This window comes from Zootermopsis nevadensis, unplaced genomic scaffold (assembly GCF_977971745.1).
Source record: "Zootermopsis nevadensis isolate Lab colony 2312 unplaced genomic scaffold, Znev_1.0 Znev_ptg000028l, whole genome shotgun sequence".
NCBI classification, from domain to species: Eukaryota; Metazoa; Arthropoda; class Insecta; order Blattodea; family Termopsidae; genus Zootermopsis; species Zootermopsis nevadensis.
In genome coordinates this window covers 2579708-2602410 of record NW_028259160.1, presented here as the reverse complement: position 1 = coordinate 2602410, position 22703 = coordinate 2579708, and the positions used below count along the sequence as shown (strand labels likewise).

General features: G+C 37.2%; 2 protein-coding genes across 5 annotated transcripts in view; one reads left to right on the top strand and one right to left on the bottom strand.

Annotated features, from left to right (window-relative positions):
- Positions 1 to 22703, top strand: part of LOC110829412 (uncharacterized) — a 134333-nt gene that overhangs the window by 5707 nt on the left and 105923 nt on the right. The window lies entirely within an intron of this gene.
- Positions 12747 to 22703, bottom strand: part of LOC110829417 (transcription factor Sox-8) — a 47086-nt gene continuing 37129 nt past the window's right edge. Inside the window, exons 3-5 of one of the 2 annotated variants that reach the window (XM_022063114.2) lie at positions 21747 to 21947; positions 20494 to 20669; positions 12747 to 19247 (exon numbers count right to left, since the gene is read on the bottom strand). In XM_022063114.2, coding sequence (XP_021918806.2) covers positions 18571 to 19247; positions 20494 to 20669; positions 21747 to 21947 — 1054 coding nt within the window. In that variant the 3' untranslated portion in view covers positions 12747 to 18570. The remainder of the gene's footprint in view (positions 19248 to 20493; positions 20670 to 21746; positions 21948 to 22703) is intronic. The other variant, XM_087356847.1, reaches the window with a different exon arrangement.

Sequence of the window (22703 nt, the reverse complement as noted above, 5' to 3'; positions counted from 1 at the left end):
AGTTCTTCGAGATACTAATCGTTGCACTTATGATCAATAGCATTCCATTCTTTTATGGGACTGGATGGTTTATTGCCGTGTTTTAAAGAATCCCTCCACTAGATCGTATCCTAAGCCAGATGAATCCTTCCACATCCTCGTATCCTATTTCTTTAATACCTTTAACATCCTTTCCAATTCAGTGTTCATTGGCGTCATTAAACATGTCTTAAATATCGTAGTATTTTGACATTTGGATGAACACCTTTGTAATAAACGCAATTCATACAAGAATAACCACCAAATTACAAAAAAACAAATCACGTGACAATTGTATGCCCGATATTTTTCAGTTTCTGAAGATCATTTTCAGGAACTACCTTTTCATTTTACGTGTAATCCACCTAAGGTTTTGTAATATTATGTTGATTGTTAATCATAGTATATTCGACCACTCTGAAATGAATCTAAAATATTCACTATTTACGTTGTAAAACAGTACATTCTTGTTAAAATACCAACAGGTATCACGAATAAGAAAATAGGAGAATAAAATTCTTATAATTGATTTCACGCCACACAAAGTTATTGGACTGCTGAAATTCTGTCACGAAGTACTACGACCACTGATCTCCAGTAATTCAGATTGACCAGAATTTCTAAGCAAAGGGTTCCAATTTGCCTAGAACTTTTGTTACATCGACAGACCCATCCAGACTCGAAACAGTCCAAACAGAATTTGCTGCCTCATGTCATAGCAGAAGTTTTATTGGTAGTATATGTTGCAGTAATTAGAAAGACGCATTAGTTTGGTCGAATCTTCCAGGCGGCGGTACCTGTATGATGTTCCTGATTAACGTATTTGAAACATTCATTCATAAATTAATGCACGAATGTTGTATTTAGAAACAAAATTCTTCAGTATTTGATTCGATCAATATACCAATGAGGATAATCAGACACTACTCTACTTTTATGGTTAGTTATAATAATATTGAGATTCTTAACAAAGATTTATTCGCATACTAACATTTTATGACATTAATTATGATTAAACGTTCTCTTAACTTTTAATTGTCCTTTCTCTGTAGGTTTTATTTTGTACATTTGGACGCTGATTAATTTTTAATGGTATCTTCGTATCTCTCATGTAATTTGTTAATTTTATCCAAATTTATTTTTATTTGTAGATATTATATTGGATCGTATACTGCTGTTTTAGTACTTGGTTGATAAACCCTTATTTGGCTGTTATAAAACACATAAATTAGTGAAGTGAATAATAATTATTATTGTTATTTGAAACGCAAAGTTTGAAACAATGCTTCCTTCGTTCTACATTGTTGAATAGGCGATAGTTCCCATTCATGTGAGTCACTCGGTTTAAATTTTGAAGAGACCAAGCCCTCTTGGACGAGGATCCTTTGAATTAAATAAACGACTGTAGTCCTCGGCTCAAAGGAGTGGCGGCGTTAATTAGATATTCCCATCCCTGAACAGAGCCCTGAGGGGTGTCCAGCAGTGGACTGCTGGTAACTGAAAAAACCGGCAGTGAGAGTCTTATGTCCTCAGGTGTCTCGTCGAAGCCGGTATTTTAAATAAAGTATGACTCGTTTTCTTTGTATATTTATATAACACAAATTGAAAAGGCACAAATGTAGAATTATTTGCTTTCGTATAATTGAAATCGTGACTGAATGTAAGCATCTTCTGAGATACACGCTGTCTAAATTTAAGGCGAATCGTCGCCCTAATTATAAAATACAGAAGTTTTACGAAAAGACTTACGAAGCTCAAAATATTACGCTATGAACTTATTTCTTTTAAATCTTCGTAGGTAAATACAGAAAGCCTAATGTGTTTGTTTGTGATCTGGTTACCATAGCAACTTTTTTTGAGGCGTTAACATATAGCACAGTTGTAATTCTTCACTTCACTAAATCCAAACCTCTGTGTTTTGTATGTCCACCCTCTTGCGGCCCAAACATGAGAGTGCCTGGAATCTTGTATTGTTGCAACAGTGACCTTGGAGACCTACAGTCTTTTTCTGTTCAAAACTCTTTTCTGCACAAAACGAAACGAAATTATATCCTGTGTGCCAGGTCTTACCGCACCAAGGGCATTTGTTACATTAATTTCCCACAAATTCTGTCCGTCCTGTTATAGGTTTCCTCGGTATTTATTCTGGTCAAAATATTCCGCGGAAAAAGTAAAAGCTTAAACACTGGTTCAGACGAACCTATTCGGATCCTCAACAAAATACAAGCAGGAAAATTTCAATGACGGTGTACCGCCAAAAGAAACAGTCATTATCTGCAAAGCGGTCACTTTAAAAAGCGGTCGTAGTCATCTGAAGTGTAGCAGATACCAGATTTCGATGACCGCAAAGTCGGCGGCTTCATCGGTTGACTGTTTCAGTCTGGCCACGTGTTTTATCGGTCCAGATAACTACAGTATGCATTAGAATTGCTGACATGACACACACTTTTGCGTCTTAGTCTAAAGTTATCTCACCCGGAATGAAAAAAAACAAAAAAAACGAGATTCTCATATTCAGACCATCGTACCAACAAGTAGGTATTTATTAATTTCAGCTACCGGCAAGGAACGAACTTACATCGTCATGTGAATAGTTGCTATCACATTATCGTGTTGGTAGTAATATCAAATGTTATTTTTTTTTTATTTGTAGTGTTCTGTCTGACGACAGGTCCATATGAACAGGATCCTTCGATCCTTTTCTCGGACTGGGACCTGTTCATATACGTTCTTGGCAAATGATCCAGAAGTGGTTTGCCATTGCCTTCTTCTGTGTGTGAATGGAGTAATTGTTGGGATGCCACGGAGGAAAACTCCGTGTTGCCTAGACCACGGCCTTGCCCAACACAAATTATAAATTCGGGCACCGCCGGGAATCGAACCCGAGACCCCAGGATTACAAGGCCAGTCTTCTAACCGCTAGACCACCGTGGCACAATATCAAATGTATTATGTATTAATTTCTGAGCAGGAGAGCTGTACAACCGGGATTCCACTCATTTTCCCATCCAATAGCTACAGGACCATGTTCATGAGGATGAAGATGAGAGGGTCTCGAATATCATTTAATGCTGAGCTTCAGAATACGTAGATAAAGCTTTACCTCAAAATTTCCACACGTCTTCATGGCGTTTTGCGGTAATTAAGCAACTGGGGAATTTCGTGTATCCATCTTAATTTATTATAGTGATAGTTGAAGGCGCAGTTACACGCGAGTAGGTTATGTTACCCGCATACCCCAGTGAGCGTTGATGTTTCGTGCAGTGTTCTGGCGAGCCACTGCAAAGGCGTAGCAACTTGTGAGAATCCATTCATGCACCGGAGCGCGGCAACGCCATACTGCTGACGTCATACCCATTTGTTACTCGTGTGTTCGATAAACCGCAATGAGAAGAATTAGCTATCTTTGATAATTTTTTTAAAATATCGATATACTTCCATAGAAAACGAGATATTTGCTTGTGGTTTTTGTTTCGTAAGGAAGTAATGTATAACGCGGAACATTCGAGTGTGCTTCCGTATCACCTAATAATTTGTGAAGAATTAATACAATTTCGTGTTATTGTTATGTAATTTACGACAATTTTTAATTACAACCGTGTAAACCTATGGGATGAGAGCAACACTAGCGCAAAATAAATATTTCGGTTTCAGTTTGATTGCAGCCGTAGGAGTAAACGTAAATTGATTTCTTCCTAGTGACTTTTGCTGTACACCCTTCAATCGAAAGTTGATCACGATTTGTTCATTGTTCTAGAGAGGAAACATGACGGAACATTTCTATATTTAGCGTTCATTTATGTAAGTCGGGTTGAGAAAACCAGTTCTTTGCTTTACGAACTATCACACAGGCCTTGGGACTTGTCAAGGAGAACAAGATGAACGGGGCATGTAGCACGCATGGGAGAATTGAGAAAACCATACAGAATTTTGGTCGCAAAACCGGAAGGGAAAGTACCTTTTCTGAAAATTTAGTTGTTGAAAGAAGGAATATTAGAATTAATCTTAAATAAATAGAGCTTGAAAGGTGTGGACTGGATTCTTCTGTCATAGGGTGACCAATGGCGAGCTGTTGTGATTACGGTAACTAACCTCGAATTCCATCTAAAGAGGCAAACTTTATAAATAGCTGAGCAACTGTCAGTTTCTTAAGAAACTCATAAAAGTCATCATCGTAGGAAATGTAGCGTGTGTTTACCGGAGCAGTTTATGTGTTCAACGCAAAGCGGCACTTCTGGAAGCCAATGCATACAGTCAGCTAGTTGCCGTAACAAATAGGTTAGATAAATATTTTATACACCGACGTAATGGAACGATACTTCTGCCAGGGTAACGTATATCTAGTGGCGCTGGTACCACACCCCAGTGTGACGTCATGGACTCTGTGACAAAATCCAGCAGCAAAGCCCGTAACAAAAACAAAAGATGGACGCGCTTTTAGTCAGCCAGTGCGAGATGTGGCTGAGGTCTGTCAGATGGGATTGTCTTGTCAGATATTTTACAGCTATGTGGTTTATGTCTCATTACCATTGTTGGAAGCAGATATAGGAGCGAAAATAAAACCAGAGGAGGTTCGTCACCGCCATTAGATACGATTCTGAGCCAGCTGCATCATTACTATCTCACTACGATCCATTTTAATATTATTATCACACCACGTTTGGTCTTAAAATTGGCCGTTTTAGGAACTTTGCTATAAGAATATGTGAATTTCCAAGAATGTGTTGAGTCCATTGCAACTTTCTAAATTTAGCTCACCTAACAATACTAAGTAATGTTCATTACGAAGTTGGTTCCAAAGCATTTCTCGCAAATCAATCGATTCTTTGCCATGACACAGGGATCAGCAACCAATGGCACCCGTGCCAACCTAAATGAACTTCAAGTGGGAAGCCACGGAGAAAGAAAACAATTGGCGAGACTTCAGGTTCTCATGGCGGCGAGTATGAATGTGAATGTCTGCTGGGTTGTTACGCCATGTAGTTTGGCAGACGTTTACCGACTTTTCAGAGGTGCTTGGAGGTAGCAAACACCTCTGAAACATCGTTCATTATCTATCAGACCGTACGGCGTAACATCTTAGAACGGGAAATTTCTACAGTTTGACGCTTTAATGAATGTTACGGGCCAAGCTTTGCAAGAAAAGTTCTTGCAAAGCCTTGAGAGGTATTAAAACGTAAAATTCTCTTCAAGAACAAGAATGTGATGGTCGTGAGTGGTAATGGTGTTAAAATGGACGCCAGAGTGTCCCAAAAAATTGTATAAACATTGCTGACGTATGTAATAGTTGAGTGTATATGTCTTTTTGGGACAACCTGTTATGATTTTAAATTAATTATTCATTAATCATTGTATAATTCTACTCTGTATAAGGCATAGTATGAGCTACTGACGGCGTAGTTTAAATTCTGAGTTATTTTAATGCAGGTTATAAAATGTATTGCATAGTTGTTTATTTGTATTTGAATGCAATATTATGAATGTAGGGTATGGGCTCTAACTTCCAAATTGTTTTAAACTCTGGAGCTGCGTATGGCATCAAAATGACAAGTATTTGGTGTACATAAATAAGTGCATTTGTCTTCTGTTCCGAAGTTGAGGTCTCGGGTGTTCTGGTGGGGATGGTGCGTGTCCCTAACCACCCAGTTCATCGGGGGCCCTTAGACAAATTGTAGCAATCTGACTGTGTTAGCGGAGTCAATCAAACGACGCTTGTTGAAATGGTGAAGTGGGGTGTGATTTTTATTTAAAAGCAACATCTTTTTATCAACATTCATACATAGCAATTGAAATGCAGGGATTTATTGACTGGGGTGGGGTGAGGGTTATAGCATGCTGGTGGGGCTATAAAAAACTTTCCATGTGCTGCTGTTTTACGAGCTCTTGAGCTCTGTTCCTGTCTGCAGCGTTTTGTCAACACTCGAGTAGGGAATTTTACGATCAGCCACAGGGTCGCACGGGTTAAAATGCACAGAATATTTCAACTCAGATTCGAAAGCATAATGATGGCCAGTAGAATTGCCTCTTTCACTTGTAAAAGCACGACAGAAGTCGTAAAACCTATGTATATATTAAAATATGTCAAAAATATAGAAGTATGTGTTGCCTGAGAAAAGTTAACTGCTCGTCATTTGCCTTTTTACTTTACTACGAATGACAAGGAACCCGGGGGTTCAACACCGTTATCACAAAAGCTCCTCAATGGTTGCAATGTGAAGTAGGTGAATGTAGTTCTCATCTTAACAAATTATTTAATTAACATGAATTTTTAAGTGTTCTTGAGCCAGCCCTGATCTGTTACGTCATGTCATACATTATCTGATCTTTCTCAAATAGTAAGTGAAGACTACAAATTGTGAAGTTCTTTACGTAAATTTCTTCATTCGCTTGTTATTGACTCTTTTTTGCGTTAAAACATTCTCGTTACCACTTATTTTTTGAGGTAGGAAGTTGTTAACAATACGCAGTTTACTTCGATAAAATACAAAAAAAATACTAATTAATGTCCAATTCGCGATGAACACTTATGGGAATTAAAGATAATACTCAACCAGATGGATTATGCAGTAACAAAAAGACATGTGTAAATGATTATCATGAATGGCGAGTGGGAAATTACTAGGAAGGAGACGGCCGTGAACTATTAAGTTTCGCTCCGGAGGAACTGAGGACAATCTTGAATATCTTGTCAATATATTTACTCTCCCGGCTGAGATTCGAACACAAGTCTTCAAGTGTTACCGCTCCATTTAACTGCAGAGCGCAGGTATGAACAACATTTTTGTACCGTGTTTGTACAAGAGCCCTCCAGATCACTCTACATATTTGCAGAAATAAACGGGTTTATGTGGGAATGAATTCAGCGTTCCTCAGTCTCTCAGGAAATATGCGCCTTCAGTAAATAAATGGGGTCGGTTTAGGTTGCGGACGGGGTAATGTCAGGGTAATGTTGCAGTCGTCTGCCAGTCGTGTTAACCCCACTAGGGGGACGCAGTAAATAAGCGCTTTAACTACCTTATGAAGACGGGGGTACACTTGCCCGTGATGAGTGAAAAATCCTGAATGACAAGTGGAGAATCCCAAGTAGTCTACTACACGTGAAGTCTGTTTTTGTCTTTCTTCTTTTCTCCCTTTCTGCCCGTTTGTTTCGGTCTTTCATCCATTTTTTTTCTCTTTCCTTTGTTACGTTCATCTTCTCCTTTCTTTATTACTTTCTTTTGGTCTTTTACTGCTTTTTATTTGTTTTTGTTTCGTTCTTTCATCCATTTTTCTCTTTCCTCTGTTACTTTCATCTGTATTACTTTCTTTTATTCTTTCACTACTTTCCTTTCGTACGTGTTTCTTCGTTCCTTTCAGCTAACTTACCTGCAAATCCCCACAGACAAAATGCGTGTAAGTGGAATTGAAGAAGTTTCCTGTGCCCAGTCAAAACTCATTGACCGTCATAAAACATTTGAATAGTATTCACAGATGATGCATTTTAAAAATATTCCTTGTTACGTAAAACAGACTAAAATATTTAAATGAAGGAGAATGTTTCTTGCTTGCAGATGGAAACTTTGTTCCAATCGCGCTCTTATAAAGAAACGATTTGTCGGTTGTGATTTAGCAGTTTTGTCGCCGTCGAGGGTCAGCACCCTCTAGCCCAGGGGTCACTCTGGTGTCTTCACGGATCAAGTCGCGTTTCCGGTCTTGTAATCGCAATTGTCGCGAATGTTTGTACTTTGATTTTATTATCCGTGTCGAACTTAAAACTTCTAACATTTGATTTATATTGTTTGTTTAGATTCTGAAGGTCACTCTTTTCATGTCAACATTAATATTTGATATTATAGTCGAATCTATCGCTTCAAGGGTCCATCACCCCAAATGGAGTAACACAGACTGAGGCTGATACAGAGTAAAGTACTGAGAAGAATTTTTAACCCAAATTACAGAAGGAAGGAGTGGTTTATAAATTGATGAGTCATAAAATTTATTCCCTTGATCTTGTTGGAACGACCAAATATAGGGAATTAAAAAGTAAGATTTTACGGAATTTCCCAATGGCATAACGCCCACATCAAATTTTATCCAAATCCGTCCAGCGGTTCTCGAGTTGAATCATGCGGACAGACAGACAGACTTTACCAGCCCTATATGCTTTAATTTTATACACATAGTGCAAAGAACGCGTAAAAGACACATTATTAATGATGTCTTTTTTGGCAGTGCATGCCGCTTTGAGAAATTGTTCGTTCGACTTAGTGAAGAATGTCAGATTAATTTCTAGGACGCGTCTGATAAAAACTTGGAATGATATGCAAATAATAGCAACACAAATTAAAGCTCATGTAGAGATACTGACCAAGCTAAGGCACAGAAATAAACTGGCAAATAATGACTGATTTTATTGAAGAAAATTATTGAGCAATACGCCTTTGTGATTCTCCTTAAAATATTACCCAAAGTTGATACAATTTTTAATAAATTGCCTTTATTTGTAACACTGCGGCCCGTAAGTCGATAATCAAAGGTAAATGCAGTCTCAGTTTTTGAAGAGGTTGAGAACTCCTGTTTTAGGGCAGGTAAGGATAAGGAAAAAAATCTCAGTGATAAACATTTCCCGAATGAAATATCTTCTTAATGTAATAATACTTCCTGACTATGACAATTAAAACGGATCTGGTTAAAGACTGGAGTATGGGAACAACTTTTAGGGTGACCAAATAATTAAGAATGAGATCTGTGGGAAACAAAAAGATTATACAAAATTTTGATTCGAAACCTTAACAGAAAGTGATTGCAGGAGATTGAGGTATAGATAAAAAGTTGATTGTTAAAATCTGTCTTTCAGAAATTACATGCGAAGGGGCGCGCTAGATACAGCTCTCTTGCATAGGGTGCATTTGCGGTATTTTGTTGATACGGTGACGAACGTTTCGCCCGTTTCAAGTAAGGTCGTGACTTTGAAGACCCCCTGCCTAAAATGTACTACTCAGGATGACCGTGTGACGTGGAGTTGGTTGGCCATTGTGGCTTGGATCATCGTAACCTCCATGTCTGACACTAAAACCCATAGTTGAACTAGCGTCGTTAAGTAACCCTGTTTTCATATTTTTTATTCATATACAAAAAATTGTAACGCTGTACAGTTGACATTTTGCATAATTTTTTTCATCACTTAAATTTAATTAGGTTACATGGCATATATATTATTGTTATCTGTCGATCTGATTTCTGGACAGGAAATATGAATGACTACGCGTTGTGTTAGTTGCCGAATTCCGGGAACTGTAATCCATACACGAACTTCTGTTTTCAGTAACAACAACTTAAGTGACTTAGTACTTAAGTCACTTAGTAATGAACCCATAAGTGACGTTAAATTTGGGTGTGATTTTTACTGTTCCCTTCAAAATCTGTTATCGTCCCGTCTCCAGTCGACAGATATGAAGATTAAAATTTATTATTTTATACGACCCGTTCTTCAATGCCTGAGCACTGCGGGTCCCAACTTTTCGTTGGTTTGATCTATAGACATTTTGGTAGGACTCCTTGGACGAGGGATCGGCCCGTCGCAAGGCCTCTACCTGTGCACAGGACAGCACAACACAGAAAAACGCGGACAAACATCCATGGCTTGAGTGGGATTCGAACCCACAGTCCCAGCGACCACGCGGCCACTGAGACGCACAGATTAAAATTAGCATATGAAAACTATAATTTTACTTGTTGTATAAGCGTTTTCTATGACCAGTCTATGGGCTATTTATTCTAATACTGTCAATCTGTATGATGAAAAATACTTACGTCATATCAAAATACAATTTCTTAATGATGTATTTATTTGGAAGTGCCTGTCGTGAGCAATTGTTCAATTTAAGTCAGATCAAAAACTAGGAAAAATTTCAACGACATACGTTAAACCTCATATTGAAAGTTTGGTCAAGGTAAGGTAGTAGTGAATTAAAATAACCAAGTAATGAGTAATTTTGTTGAAGATAACTATTGAGTAATATGTGAACCTGTGTGCCGAAATCAATTAGTATTTTATTTATTTAGTGTTCTGTCTGACGACAGGTCCATATGAACAGGATCCTTCCATCCTTTTCTCGGACTGGGACCTGTTCATATACGTTCTTGGCAGATGATCCAGAAGTGGTTTGCCATTGCCTTCTTCTGTGTGTGAATGGAGTAATTGTTGGGATGCCACGGAGGAAAACTCCGTGTTGCCTAGATCACGTTTAATAAATTGCTATGAAATTTAAATAAAATTGTTCTCATTTGTAACATTGCTGCCCGCGAATCGATAAGCAATGGTAAATGCAGTCCCGGTTTTGTAAAAGGTTTGAAATCCCCGCTCTAAGAGAAAACAAACAGAGTTTGTCTGGGATTAACCCACATCTCCTTTGGATATAACAGGAAACCAAATATTGATATATGCTTATGAATCCTGCATGTAGAAATATCACAAAATACTTACATAATCTGTTGCTGTTGGCAAAGAAAAAGAAGAGAGGAATATTCTCACAGATTAATGATTGACATTTATATCAGCGGTAGGTAAGAGAATGGCTGGAAAGGCGAGGTGATGGCAGGGTGGAGTCTTGGTAGTTTATACGTTATAAAACTTCGCCTGCTCTGTGGGAACTCTGAACGAACGACTCACCCACAGAGCTCTTCGCTGTATTTCTTCACGTAATCTTATCACTCCTGCTTTAGTCTCCTGTTTTCCTCTTTTCGAACATTAGAAAATTCCCACGATACATACATATCTTATGTTCCTGTATATAGTTGCTCAATAATTTAGTTCCAACAGTAGTCTGATAATGATAAGATTTGGGCTTGTGAAATAGGGAATTTGAGGGTTAAATCATTTTTCAGAAGTAACACAGCAACGAAGAAAATTATATGAATTGGAGATAAATAATAAAAGGTGACATTTCGGATTCCATGGATGCGATTATGAAGTTGACTGCCTGCTGCCTCCATCTTCAGGGCGATGTGTCTGACCTGACGATGGAGACAGCAAGCACTTCTGAAACGTCGGTAAATTTCTACCAGACTACACGACGCAACATTCTATAAGACACCCACCTAAATAATGAGGGTACATTTCGGAAAATGTTATGGTGATCAAGTCATTGCGAATTGGATCGGTTGTACATGTAGAAAGCATAAGGGTTGACAATTGTGAAAAGAATTCGGTTGGAAAACCTGAGAATAAGAAACACCTAATAGGATGTTTAAGAAAACAGAGTAAACAGAATTAATCTGTTTCTGGGCTGATGTGGACATAGTAAAATACAGGGAATTGCGTGATCATATGAGAAATTATCAAACGGCCATTGGAAACAAGTTATTTGGCCAATATAATAATACTTTATGAATACTAATGTAAATGCAGCACGCATAGTTTAATGCAAGATACATAATTATTTTAGGAATAACTTAAGGTGCAATTTAAGGACACCAAGACACAGATAGGAGAAAAGAAACTGGATCTTTGGAAAGTAGGGTTCAAAGGTGTGGACTAATTTTACATGGCTTAAGATATGACATATTTGTGGGATTCTGTTAACACTGTAATGAACGAAGATGACTGGCTTCTGAGTTGATTATGGAGACAGTAAGCAATTCTGAAACGTCGGTAAGCTTCTACCAGACTACACAGCGCAACAAGACAGAAGACATTTTAATAGTCGTTGCAGTAAGAACCTGAAATCCATTTGTAATGGACCTTCGGGTTCTAATAAGGCGGAAGGTGGTAGTAGCAGTAGTAGCAGTAGTAGTAGTAGTAGTAGTAGTAGTAGTAGTAGCAGCAGCTGCAGCTGAAGGCAGCCAATACGTTTCTAGGTCTATGACCGATCCTGGCGCAATTCGTAATCTGTCAACGCGAGGTAAAATAATCAGTTTATTTCACATTAGTAAACATTGGGGCGAATTTTATGTCAATAGAAAATATATTTGCCAAGTTTTTTCTGAGAAGATTTTCTTGGGAGAACACATGTGCTAAAAGACTGGACAGAGATAAGGATTTGCTCTGCAATGATTACATTTCCCATGCAATTTCCGCCCAAGTTCACGCACTGCAGTGATGTGAGTAAATTTAGATAATGTTCCTTTCTCGCTTTCTAAATCGCATTAATCATATTTTTGTATTTGCCTTGTTCCAATTTCATTAAATATTTGTAAAACAGTATAATATTAATGGCTTAAACTTCCCGTGAGATTTTATAACCAAGGCAGGGACTTACATATCTATTTGCATCAAAAAATAAGAGTCTATTTGGAAGAAGAATTTGGTAAATTGACAAGAACTGGTCTATAATTTAAAACTGAAGAAATTGACTGATGCAGTGTTGAAACTGCACTATTAAATTTTTTCCACGCGCATTAAATTTTTAATCTTCGGTTTTTAATTGTTACTAATTACACATTAATAACTGTAACATGTACGAAGGAAGCTAGATCACAAGAGAATAATTATATTATCAGCGTAATACGTAGGCAAAAAACAACCCTGCTCACTCACTCGGCCAGTGCTGCAATTATTGAACTTGTAAATAATTTCCTTCTTTTTTTAACCCGAGTCTCTAGAACACATTTTAGTGATTTACTTCAATTCACAGCCATTTTTACTAAATGGTCTCTGCTTCTCACTTAATTTATAATTTCTCCCATCATAACATCTAGTCTCTGCTACATTCAAAATGTCATTCCCTGGAAATATTTGGTACAAGAAATGGGTTTCTAAAATATTTATTTTTGATACAAAATTGTTACAATATTAAGTCGCTCGCTTGTGTTCACGAGCAAATATTATTTTTACAAAATAAAATTCTCTTAACAATTATAATAACTGTGACCTATAAAAGAGATTATTAGCACTAATACATCACTACGTTTCAAACATACTGAAATAAACGTGATTACAAATAAATATGCAACACTTGTATCAGTAGCATTTAACATAATCAGATCAAGATTTTCTTCCAGCTCATTTAATTAATTATTGGTAAAAATATGTAAATTTATAAAAATTGTCAGTAGTTCGAGCTGACCTAAAAATAGTACAATGAGGTTTCCTCGGGCTATCAGCCGTATGAAAATGGCGTTGTAATATGTTTTGAACAGCCTCGGACAAGTTTCATGATAACATCTATCTTATACATCTGATCGCCCGAGATTTCATTGCGTTCAATTGCCATGAATGATGGCTAATAGCATTTACTTTAAAAGTTTTATTACCACAATAGAATTAATAGTAAATCCTTAAGACACATTGGTGATGGATTTTGCTACTGACATGATGCTTATATCATACGAAAATACATTAAATGTACTTTTACAGTAAACAACATTTTTATTTAATTATTTCGAATATTTATATACAAATATTAACAAAACTTTATATGAGAACGATCACTAATACACTTGAGAACTGGCCAACACATTTGAAGCTTTTAATTATTGATTCGGTACTCAATTGTGTTTTTAGAGCTATTTTATAATCTAGTTATTGAATAACTATCTTCATGAAATGTACATTGGGCTTACGTGTCAATTACCTCTGACATATGAGTCTCTTGTTTTTAATAATTTTGATTGAAGAATTAGTGACGTGTTTCTTGGATTAGCCAAAATATGAAAACTATTTTAAGACGTGATTTACAAAATATGAGATTCGTATGTATAATAAAAACCATATAAGTTAAATGAAAGCTCAACAAGAAGAGTAAAAAATATGTATAAAAAAGGTCAGCATTCTTAAGGGTCCTAAATATATGATAGTTACAGGATTCAGATCCTGTATATTATGTACTGCATATTTTGAAATATTAGTCTCATAAAGAAATATTTAAGTATTACTTGTACTAGCCATTACGTCAAAAATCTTCGAGACAAATTACACGAAATATTGGATTTATATAGTACAAACCACGTAAGTTGTATTCAAAATGTCAACAATCTTAAGGATATTAAATATATGATGCGTTACGAGATTCAAATCGTGTATATTATGTATTCTGTATTTTGAAATATTGCATATTCGATGCAATTAATCAAAAGTATTTTCATTTATACTATCCGTAGCCCTATAAAAAGCCATTTATGATTTTCTTTTGGAAATATTTGAAAATTTAGATAGATTTATTTGTGATTAAGTGGACCAATTCTAGAAAATGTATATTCTCTCAAATCCGATTAATATATATAGAAATACATAAACAATTTTTAAACGTAAATTGAAAGAAAGCGATTATGAGCTCTGATGTAATATTCATCAAAATCACAAGTTATAAGGTGAAATACGAGAAATTCGATTGTTTAATTTTAATGTTGACACTATAGTAATTGAGTGTTAATTCAAAATTTCAACGTAATTTTTATCACAAATCAACATTAGAATTTTTTTCATAATATGATTTGACTCGATGTGTTTTAATTGTGGAAAGTATCAAAATTTTCATTGCATTCTGATTTGACATTGTTACATCCAATGTACGAGGTTTTAAATGAATAATGAAAGCTGTTTGAATCATTACACAGCTATGAGATTCATGTATCTTATTTTCAGAATGTAGGAATTAATGTTTAAAAAAAAACTTGACCAAATTTTGGGACGCTTCCATTATATCCCACTTTATTGTTGTTCAAAACACGACTCTTTTGTTTGTCCAGTGTAATATTTAAAATTCAATTCTATTTTGTTTTGACTTGTCATCCGCAGTACGCGCTCCACACGCTGCACATCATCACACTTATGTTCACTTTCAGCAGGCCCGTGTTCTGTTTATGTTGAAAGCAAAACGAAGACCCACTAGAGGGATATTAAAACCCTTTGCCTTAGACTTACTTCTTCTCTTTCTTTCTTTATTTCAAGTCTAATTGCTCTCTTCCCTACTTTCCTTTCTGTGTGGAATGTGATGGTGACGTCAGAGCAATGGCGGCGGTCTGTTTTATGTACAGACCCGATCCCGAACGACATACAGTCTTAGCAAAAACAAAACAACAACAGCCCTATCACTGGATCTATAGTTTGTATAAGAGCTCCATTACTGACTTTCGAAATAAGTAATGTCTAGTTGCATCCTAAAACTGAGTTAAATAGCTTGTTAACTAATATTTAGCGCAGTCTATTCCAGTTAGAATGATAATTATCGTGTCGTATTAAAGCAAAATCTGTTAGTTTGATTTATTTTGATGGTTATTTTATCGCTGTGGGTTTAAAACTTCAGGGGACTCTCCCATTAAACAGTTTCTTGTGAAATCACGAGGTAAAGTTTTAACCTAAGTTTAAAGGTGTTCGCCTTATTTTAACTTGTTCAGATTGTTTCCGTGTAATATTGTGTCATTGCTGTGAAATTTCCATTGAATATTTTGTATCAGACTGTCATATTTATTTTCATCACTTGCTACCATAATGTTATTATTTATTATTTAACATATAGATCCAGTTCTTTGTATTAGCCTTTGATATGAAGATAGATTGTAAGAATGGTTTATACATCGCTGATATTTTAATGAATGTCCTTAAATGGCGTAAAATTTAAACCCGAACTAGCTGGCTGACCGGCTAGTTGGTTACAGCTGGCTAACAATCCGGTTTACAGTGCTTCGATATGTGTAGTATGACTGAACCACAGAAGTAAGACAATTGTTTTTTTGTTTTTAGATTTTCAAACTGTTCACTGAGCTAATACAGTTAACATAAACGCTCTGCCCCTGACACGAAACAAATCCCTAAGAAAATTTAAGTTATTTTAATGTAACACATTATTAGAATTTTAGGACTTAGGCCGACCGTGGACAGGAAAGTGATTCCCGTGTAATGCTGAATATATCTCGTCAGTTTGTAAGCGCTGTCCGGTGTTAAGACACAGAGCCCTTCGTACTGCGACATTGTACCGAAAGAACGGGATGGAAGTTGTTGCATTAAGAGCCCTGACATTTTCTGTGGATTTCTAGAAGCTATGAAATACATATAACTTTCGTCGTCTGCCCGTAACTAATTTGGAATCCAGCATACGTGTTATCGTCATCATCAGAACAAATAAGTGTACTTGAAAATAAATTTTATTTGGTGTTTGTTGAGTTGGTTTATTTATATCACCTGAACTGACTTACGGTAAATATGAAAAAATCAGTATAAGTCAAAGCTGTTTGTTATCTTTTTAACTGCAGCTAATGCTTTTTAAAGAAAAGAGAACATATTACAGACACTTGAATTTTTTGTTTTTTCAAGTGGTACACGTCCTTTCTACTTGTGAAGTCTTATGACGCAATATGTGTACTTAACACATACACTTTAGACCACCCCGGTAGAGCACGCCATCTTGTTTCAGGCACACGTTAACATGGCGCAAGTTGTACAGGCTTGGAAGTAAGTTTATAAATATTCGTACATATTCATATAATAAGCCCAAACAATTTTTGATCTGAAATAAGTTTATTTAAATATGAAATATCAAATTAATTTTGAATACCGTTACTGTTGTAAACAAAATTCCTATGTACATTAACACCTCGTTTTGTGAAAGGGACATATTTATATATAAAAAAAATTCCAATGAACGTAGAGCGAGTACGGATTAGAGATTCTGTGATATTAGATAATGCATATATAAAATAAACCCGAAGAATGTACATTGCACGTTTGTATTTATTATAAAAGCTAAATAACTTTTACTCGGATACCAACTCCTTAGCCAAGTGCTGTCGAGCACCTTATGGGGCGGAGACCCTTGGATAAGGGTAGTGCAATGTTGGAATGATAATTAGCATGGAAAAAAAAAAAAAAAAAAAAAACTCGGAGTATAATATGCTCCAGTGCTACTTTGTCCACGCGGAATCGAAACAGGTTGTCCGCACTGAAGTCAGAGTCTAGCATCTAGTGTCTAGAGTCTAACTGCCTGAGCTATGGCAGCACCTTGCCTGTTTAGAGTTAACTGTAATAAATTTTAAATAAACAATACTAATTAAAACAATTAAGACGAAATACAAAATTGAATAGTAAGGGCTTCATGCGTAGCCTACCGAAAAGAGGCATTAATGTTTTAAATTTAATTAAAGGAATAATTCTGTTTGTTTTGGGAGGTCACCTTGCTCAGTTAAGTGACTAATTAACATTAATTGTTACTTATTTTGTTTTCTCTGCTTGTTGCGTACTAACTTGAGGCGGTACTAACCATCTCTGTGGCCATGACAAGTGTAATGACTTACATACCAACAAATATTCCGGCTAGTAAAATTACGAAAAACAAAACAAAACTTTCATGGAATATGTGTATCTATCAAAGTAGTAAGAACACAGGTTAGCCCTCTCATTTCGTTCCCAAGTTGTTTGACGCTGCTATATCAGGTGACGATATCTTCTTAGTCAAATACATTTTGCTGTCTGGTTGATCTAACCAAGCCGCCCAGCAAAAGTTCTTGTAATTTTTCATGTTGAATCTGATAGTAGGCCCGTATTTTAAAAATACTTTAAAAAGTTGTGACACTGCCCATTGCCTGAAATGTGTTTAGTATACATTTTGTTGGTCCAGAAGGGAAGTTCAAAATTAGTGTTTTGAGGGTTCGATCCAGATCGCTGTCACTTTCGTAACCTTGTCTCTTTCCCTCCAAAAAAGTATTAAAATAACCATAAAATGAGTCGTGCTACGTGTTATGAAATTTGAATAAATGAATATAAATATTAATATAAATGAAGGTTACTCAAACACGAAACCTCGAAATTGTTTAATATAATATGGATACCTGAAACAAGGGACATCTTCAACATTATAGCGCTGCAGTGTATTTTAATTTGAATATTCACTGAAGTATGATGAATCTGAAATATAATAGAAGTTCCTGCTACCAGCGTTGTGGCGACATGTACAGTCTGCTACAATTATATTGACTTACCTACTCTAATAGTAGCCGACACCAAGTTGTAAGCTTCAAGGTCGCAGCGAAATCCTACACAAATATCGGAGCACAGGCGAGTGAAGACAGCTGAAATCGCAGCGTATCAAAGCTACCAACTCTATACTGGCGACTTTCATCCGCTCGTGTGTGTGTGTGTGTGTGTGTGTGGGGGGGGGGGAGGTTCTTCCGTGGCCTTGAAGAATGCAATTTGGTAATGACTACCACAATATTACAAACATTATACATTAAGATGAATTCACCAAACCTTTATGTGAGTCGATGCGATGTTTCTGCAGCAGGTTTTGGGACAAATTTGGCCAAAACGTTCAGATTTCACTTGGCTGCTTCTCCTGAAGACCGACAGGTCGGTCGTGACACTGTTAAGCACAATAGAAATATTTTCAGTTATTCAGGTATTGTTATAGATTTCACTTAAACTTGAACTCGATAGGACTTCCATGTTTTTAACACTAAGATCAGGAATGCTATCAATTTTAGCTTCTCAGTTCTGATATTTTCGAGGCCCTTGAATGGTATGTGGATTCAACACTGAGTAAACTTTGTTTACTTCTAAGATTTTCTTAAGAGACATAAAAATACCCAAAATAAAGATCATAAGAGTTTGCATTTTGGTTTAAAACATGTCACAAATTCGTGTCACACATATGAGTAATTTGACCAAGCTGTGTCTGCCGAGTTTCCGAACACTGTTGATCCTCTCTGTTGAAAGTATTGGTGGTAACTTGGCAATGACTGCAGATACTGACCATGTGGAGCACTCATCGTAGAGTTACCAGTCCCTGAATTGTAATAATTTGGAGTTGGAACAAGTGGCAAACTTGGATGATATGACATGGTTGGTGCGGATGAAGTCGATACAGTATTTGGCACGCCTTGATGATAAACCTCCCTCTCTGTTTTGATAAGGGTTGATGAAGGTTGTAGCTCGTGGTATCTCACTAAAGGTGGCGGTTGCAGTGCAAGAGGGTCATCAGAATTGTTATAGGGGTACTCCAGAGTCGCAGATGTTTCAATGCATCGTTTGGTGTGTTTTGTGTGACTGTTGTTTGATTCTTGAGGTTCAATGGGATTTTCTTCGCTTGGAGGCTTGTGAATGGACCACAGATGGTGTGGTGGAGGTGCAGAGTTGTGATACAGGTAATGTGATTGCTGTCCGCCTGGTGGAAGGTATTGGTCAAGTTCAGAACCATCCACAAGAGCTTCGTCTTCTGGTATCATCATTGCATCACCACCACATGTTAATTCATCCATGTCGATTCGGCTGAAGTCAATGCTTTGCTGGGAATGATGTTGGTGACGATGTTCATTTGACCCTGGGGAAGAAATGCACCTTAAACTTGGTCCTAAAAGATTATTAACCAAGTACATGAGCAGTAAAATTAAAATAGGAGAATTTGTTTCTTGCAACTAAGTTCAGTTTTATTTCATTGAACATTTCAGCTGTACGTTCAGTGTTTTCGTATTAGAGCCCAGAGAATCGTAACTTAAAAGGAATAACCTGATTCTGATATAACTGGCTCTAAACTTACCGAACATTTACCTCAAATTATAACAAAGCATTTTATTCTGCAATTGCTTGGTAGCAAAGATTTTGATATGTCAAGGGTTGAACCAATCAGCGCGAGTTTCTCTTCAGTTTTGCTAGCTGTTTGCTATTTCTTGCGGCTTTCAGGACTTACAATCGAAAAGGCCTGTATATGTTGGTCTTTCAGAACGTGAGACGAAAGATCCAAGCGTAATTCTTCACAGACGCGGTAGAAAATGCAAAATGTGGTGGCCTACACGTACATTGTATTATGTCGTAAGAATGAACACGTGCAGATCGGTCTTAAGAAAGACAAATTCACATGAAAGATCTCACAACATCGAAACTTATTATGTATGGACTTGAAAGGTAGATGCCAACGTTTCGGGAAAACATACCGTCTCCGTCTTCATGACGAAATATAGCCCTGTAGATGGAGAAAATATGTTTATCCGAAAAAGCGTCCACACGATGTCACGACCTAGAAGTCAACATTGACATTTTTACAGTTGTGAGAACCCCAAATCTTACAATGTCTCACTGTCCTTCCCTGGACGAGACAAAATCATCTTTTGCCTGTGTTCTGATCAAATCTCAATGCAAAGGCTCTTCGGCATTTACTATGTACGCGAAGTAGCTCTAAGAATAGACCATATTCTCTTACGGACTATTACTTTTGGTAGCACGACAAATATGAATGAAATTCTCCAATTATATCACAATATTTCATAACAGGTTTTAAAAAAAGTTGCATTTCTTTTAACGAGGGCAGTAGAAATAATGCACAGTTTTCTAATTCTGACTCATATTTTAAATACGACAATACTAACAATAATCATCGTCATAATATCATTTTCAGGGGATCGGAGTTCTGCTCGATAAACATGTTATTAATTTATTGTAATTACGTTATCAAGCGAAATGTGTCGATACCGACTAGCTAAGAGGGCTGTTGTAAAACAAACCACCACCGATTACTACTCAGTTGCAGTTGCCATGGTTAACGTTAGACGTATCACAGAATTGACACTTACCGCAGGGGCTGGTGTGATGCTCAACAGAAGAGGTTGTTCCTGCCCTCTTGTCGCCGCCGGCGTTGGGGGTTGTTGGGGGTGTAGGGGGCCCTTGTGCGCTGTGTGGGGACCCTGATGCGAGGCTCTGTGGAGACGGCTTGCCTCCACTTAGACTACAGTCCTCCTGCTTGCACCTGCTGAGGGGAATAATTCGGGAAACAACATTAGGTTCCCATAGCGACGAATATGAAGCTGACTGTCTTCTGGATTATTTCGGCATTTAGTTAAACAGAAATTGACCGTGACTCCGTCATCAGGGCGGTGACTCAGGTCTGTGTAATGGGATGTAAAAATACCATATGTCAACAATTACGGATTATGGTTATTGAAGGTTATGTTAAGTTTCGTCATTCGCAAAATCAAAAGGAAACTAAAATCCTAAGTGGATACCAAACAATATTTAAAAGTGAATTATCTATCCCCTTAATCTACCTTGAAGGAGGAAATAATTTCCTTACAAGATTATACGGTTTCTTAACCCAGGAGACCATAATCCAAATCACCACCTCAAAGAACTGTGGGTTAAAACTATGGCGAAGATCTTCATAAACACTGTAGATAAATGCAATGAACACACAAAATACTGCACCTGAAAAGACGCTGTAAAGTCATAAAGCTAAGTGGCAATGAAAGGCGAGTGGCTTAATCGTGTATGGTTTTTAAAGTACGGTTGCTTCATAACACCAGATTATGGAAGACAGATTCAAATACGTCAGAAATATTCTTCTGTGTAACTGAATGTGGTTTTACCTAAGAGAGGGGAAATTACAGGAGGTATTATAAAATTGCAAAATGAGGAGTTTCGTAATCAAATGTTACAAATGCTTTCAAATAAAGGAGAATGAGATGAGTGGGACATGAGAGCTGAGAAATCCATGTACAATTTTGTTTGGAACTCCTAAAGAAATTACAGCACTTGGAAGACGTCGGCGTAGTTGCGAGGACCATATTAAAGCGTGCATTAACAACGTAGGGCGTGGATAAGTAGACGAACTCATCTTATTCGGGATAGAATCCAGTCACAGGCGCTTTTATAAACACACTAAACAATTTTCTGGTTCGCGATAAATTTTTTGGCCATCTGCATGAAGCTTTCTCAAGACGTAGGACGGCATAAAGTTGGGGTAGTTATAAAATAATGCGGTTCAAGGTTCGTTGTAACTGTATCTGACGAAACTAACGTCTAGTGGACAGGGACGGAGAGCGTCGCTCACCTGAAAACGACGCCTTGCGTCTGCTGCTGGCCCTGTTGTTGACTTTGAGGGGACGAGCCCCCCGCTGAACCACCATTACCCCCTTTCAAACCTTTTCGGCGTCTGGGCTGGTACTTGTAATCAGGGTGCTCTCGCTTGTGGATCATGCGTAGACGATCGGCTTCCTCGACGAAAGGCCTCTTGTCTGTGTCGCTGAGGAGCCTGTGGAAGGAAGAAGACACTGCAAAGTGGATGAATGCAAGGGGAAATGCGGAGGAAGAATTAAACATAGAGAAACGAAAGTAGGAAGGAAAGAAAGAGAATTACCGAAAGCAAGGGGAGAAAGAACAGTAAGAAGGAAGACAGAAGGAAACATAACAATGAATAGAAAAGAAAGAATGAAGTATAATTAATATTGCTGATTTATGTGGCTGCCACATTAGGCAGACTCAACTTCAGTTTGTGGGTCTTCAGGGATGTGTGACACGGTGACTTGTCTTAAACCAGGAGTTCTCAACCAGAGAGCCAAATCGACTCGCGTGCCACAAGATTATATATAAATCAGGGAAATTTATTTACACTCAACAGTTATCTTTTTTAAAAAAAAATTCAGTCATCAGCTGGATATTTAATGATACTTTTGCTTCAGTAACTTCAAACATCCGGTTTATAATCTTAAAACTTTGCATACCGTGTAGTGTATCAGAATATGAAATCCGGGTTATATTCAGTCGCTGAGATTCGCGTGTTCCATTAATAAGGCTGGTCTAAAATCTGACTTAACGTTCTTAATTAAGCTGTTATTTTACTCACAGCGACTAAGACTGTCAGGTACTGAATACATTAACGAGACGTGTTCTCTGATATCAGGCATAAATTATCTATCATACAGGTTTTAGAAACAGTCACTTCGGCCACATAAAACACATGAGGGCCGAGCTTTTAGAACCCCTGTCTTAAACATTTAGCTTCATGGTT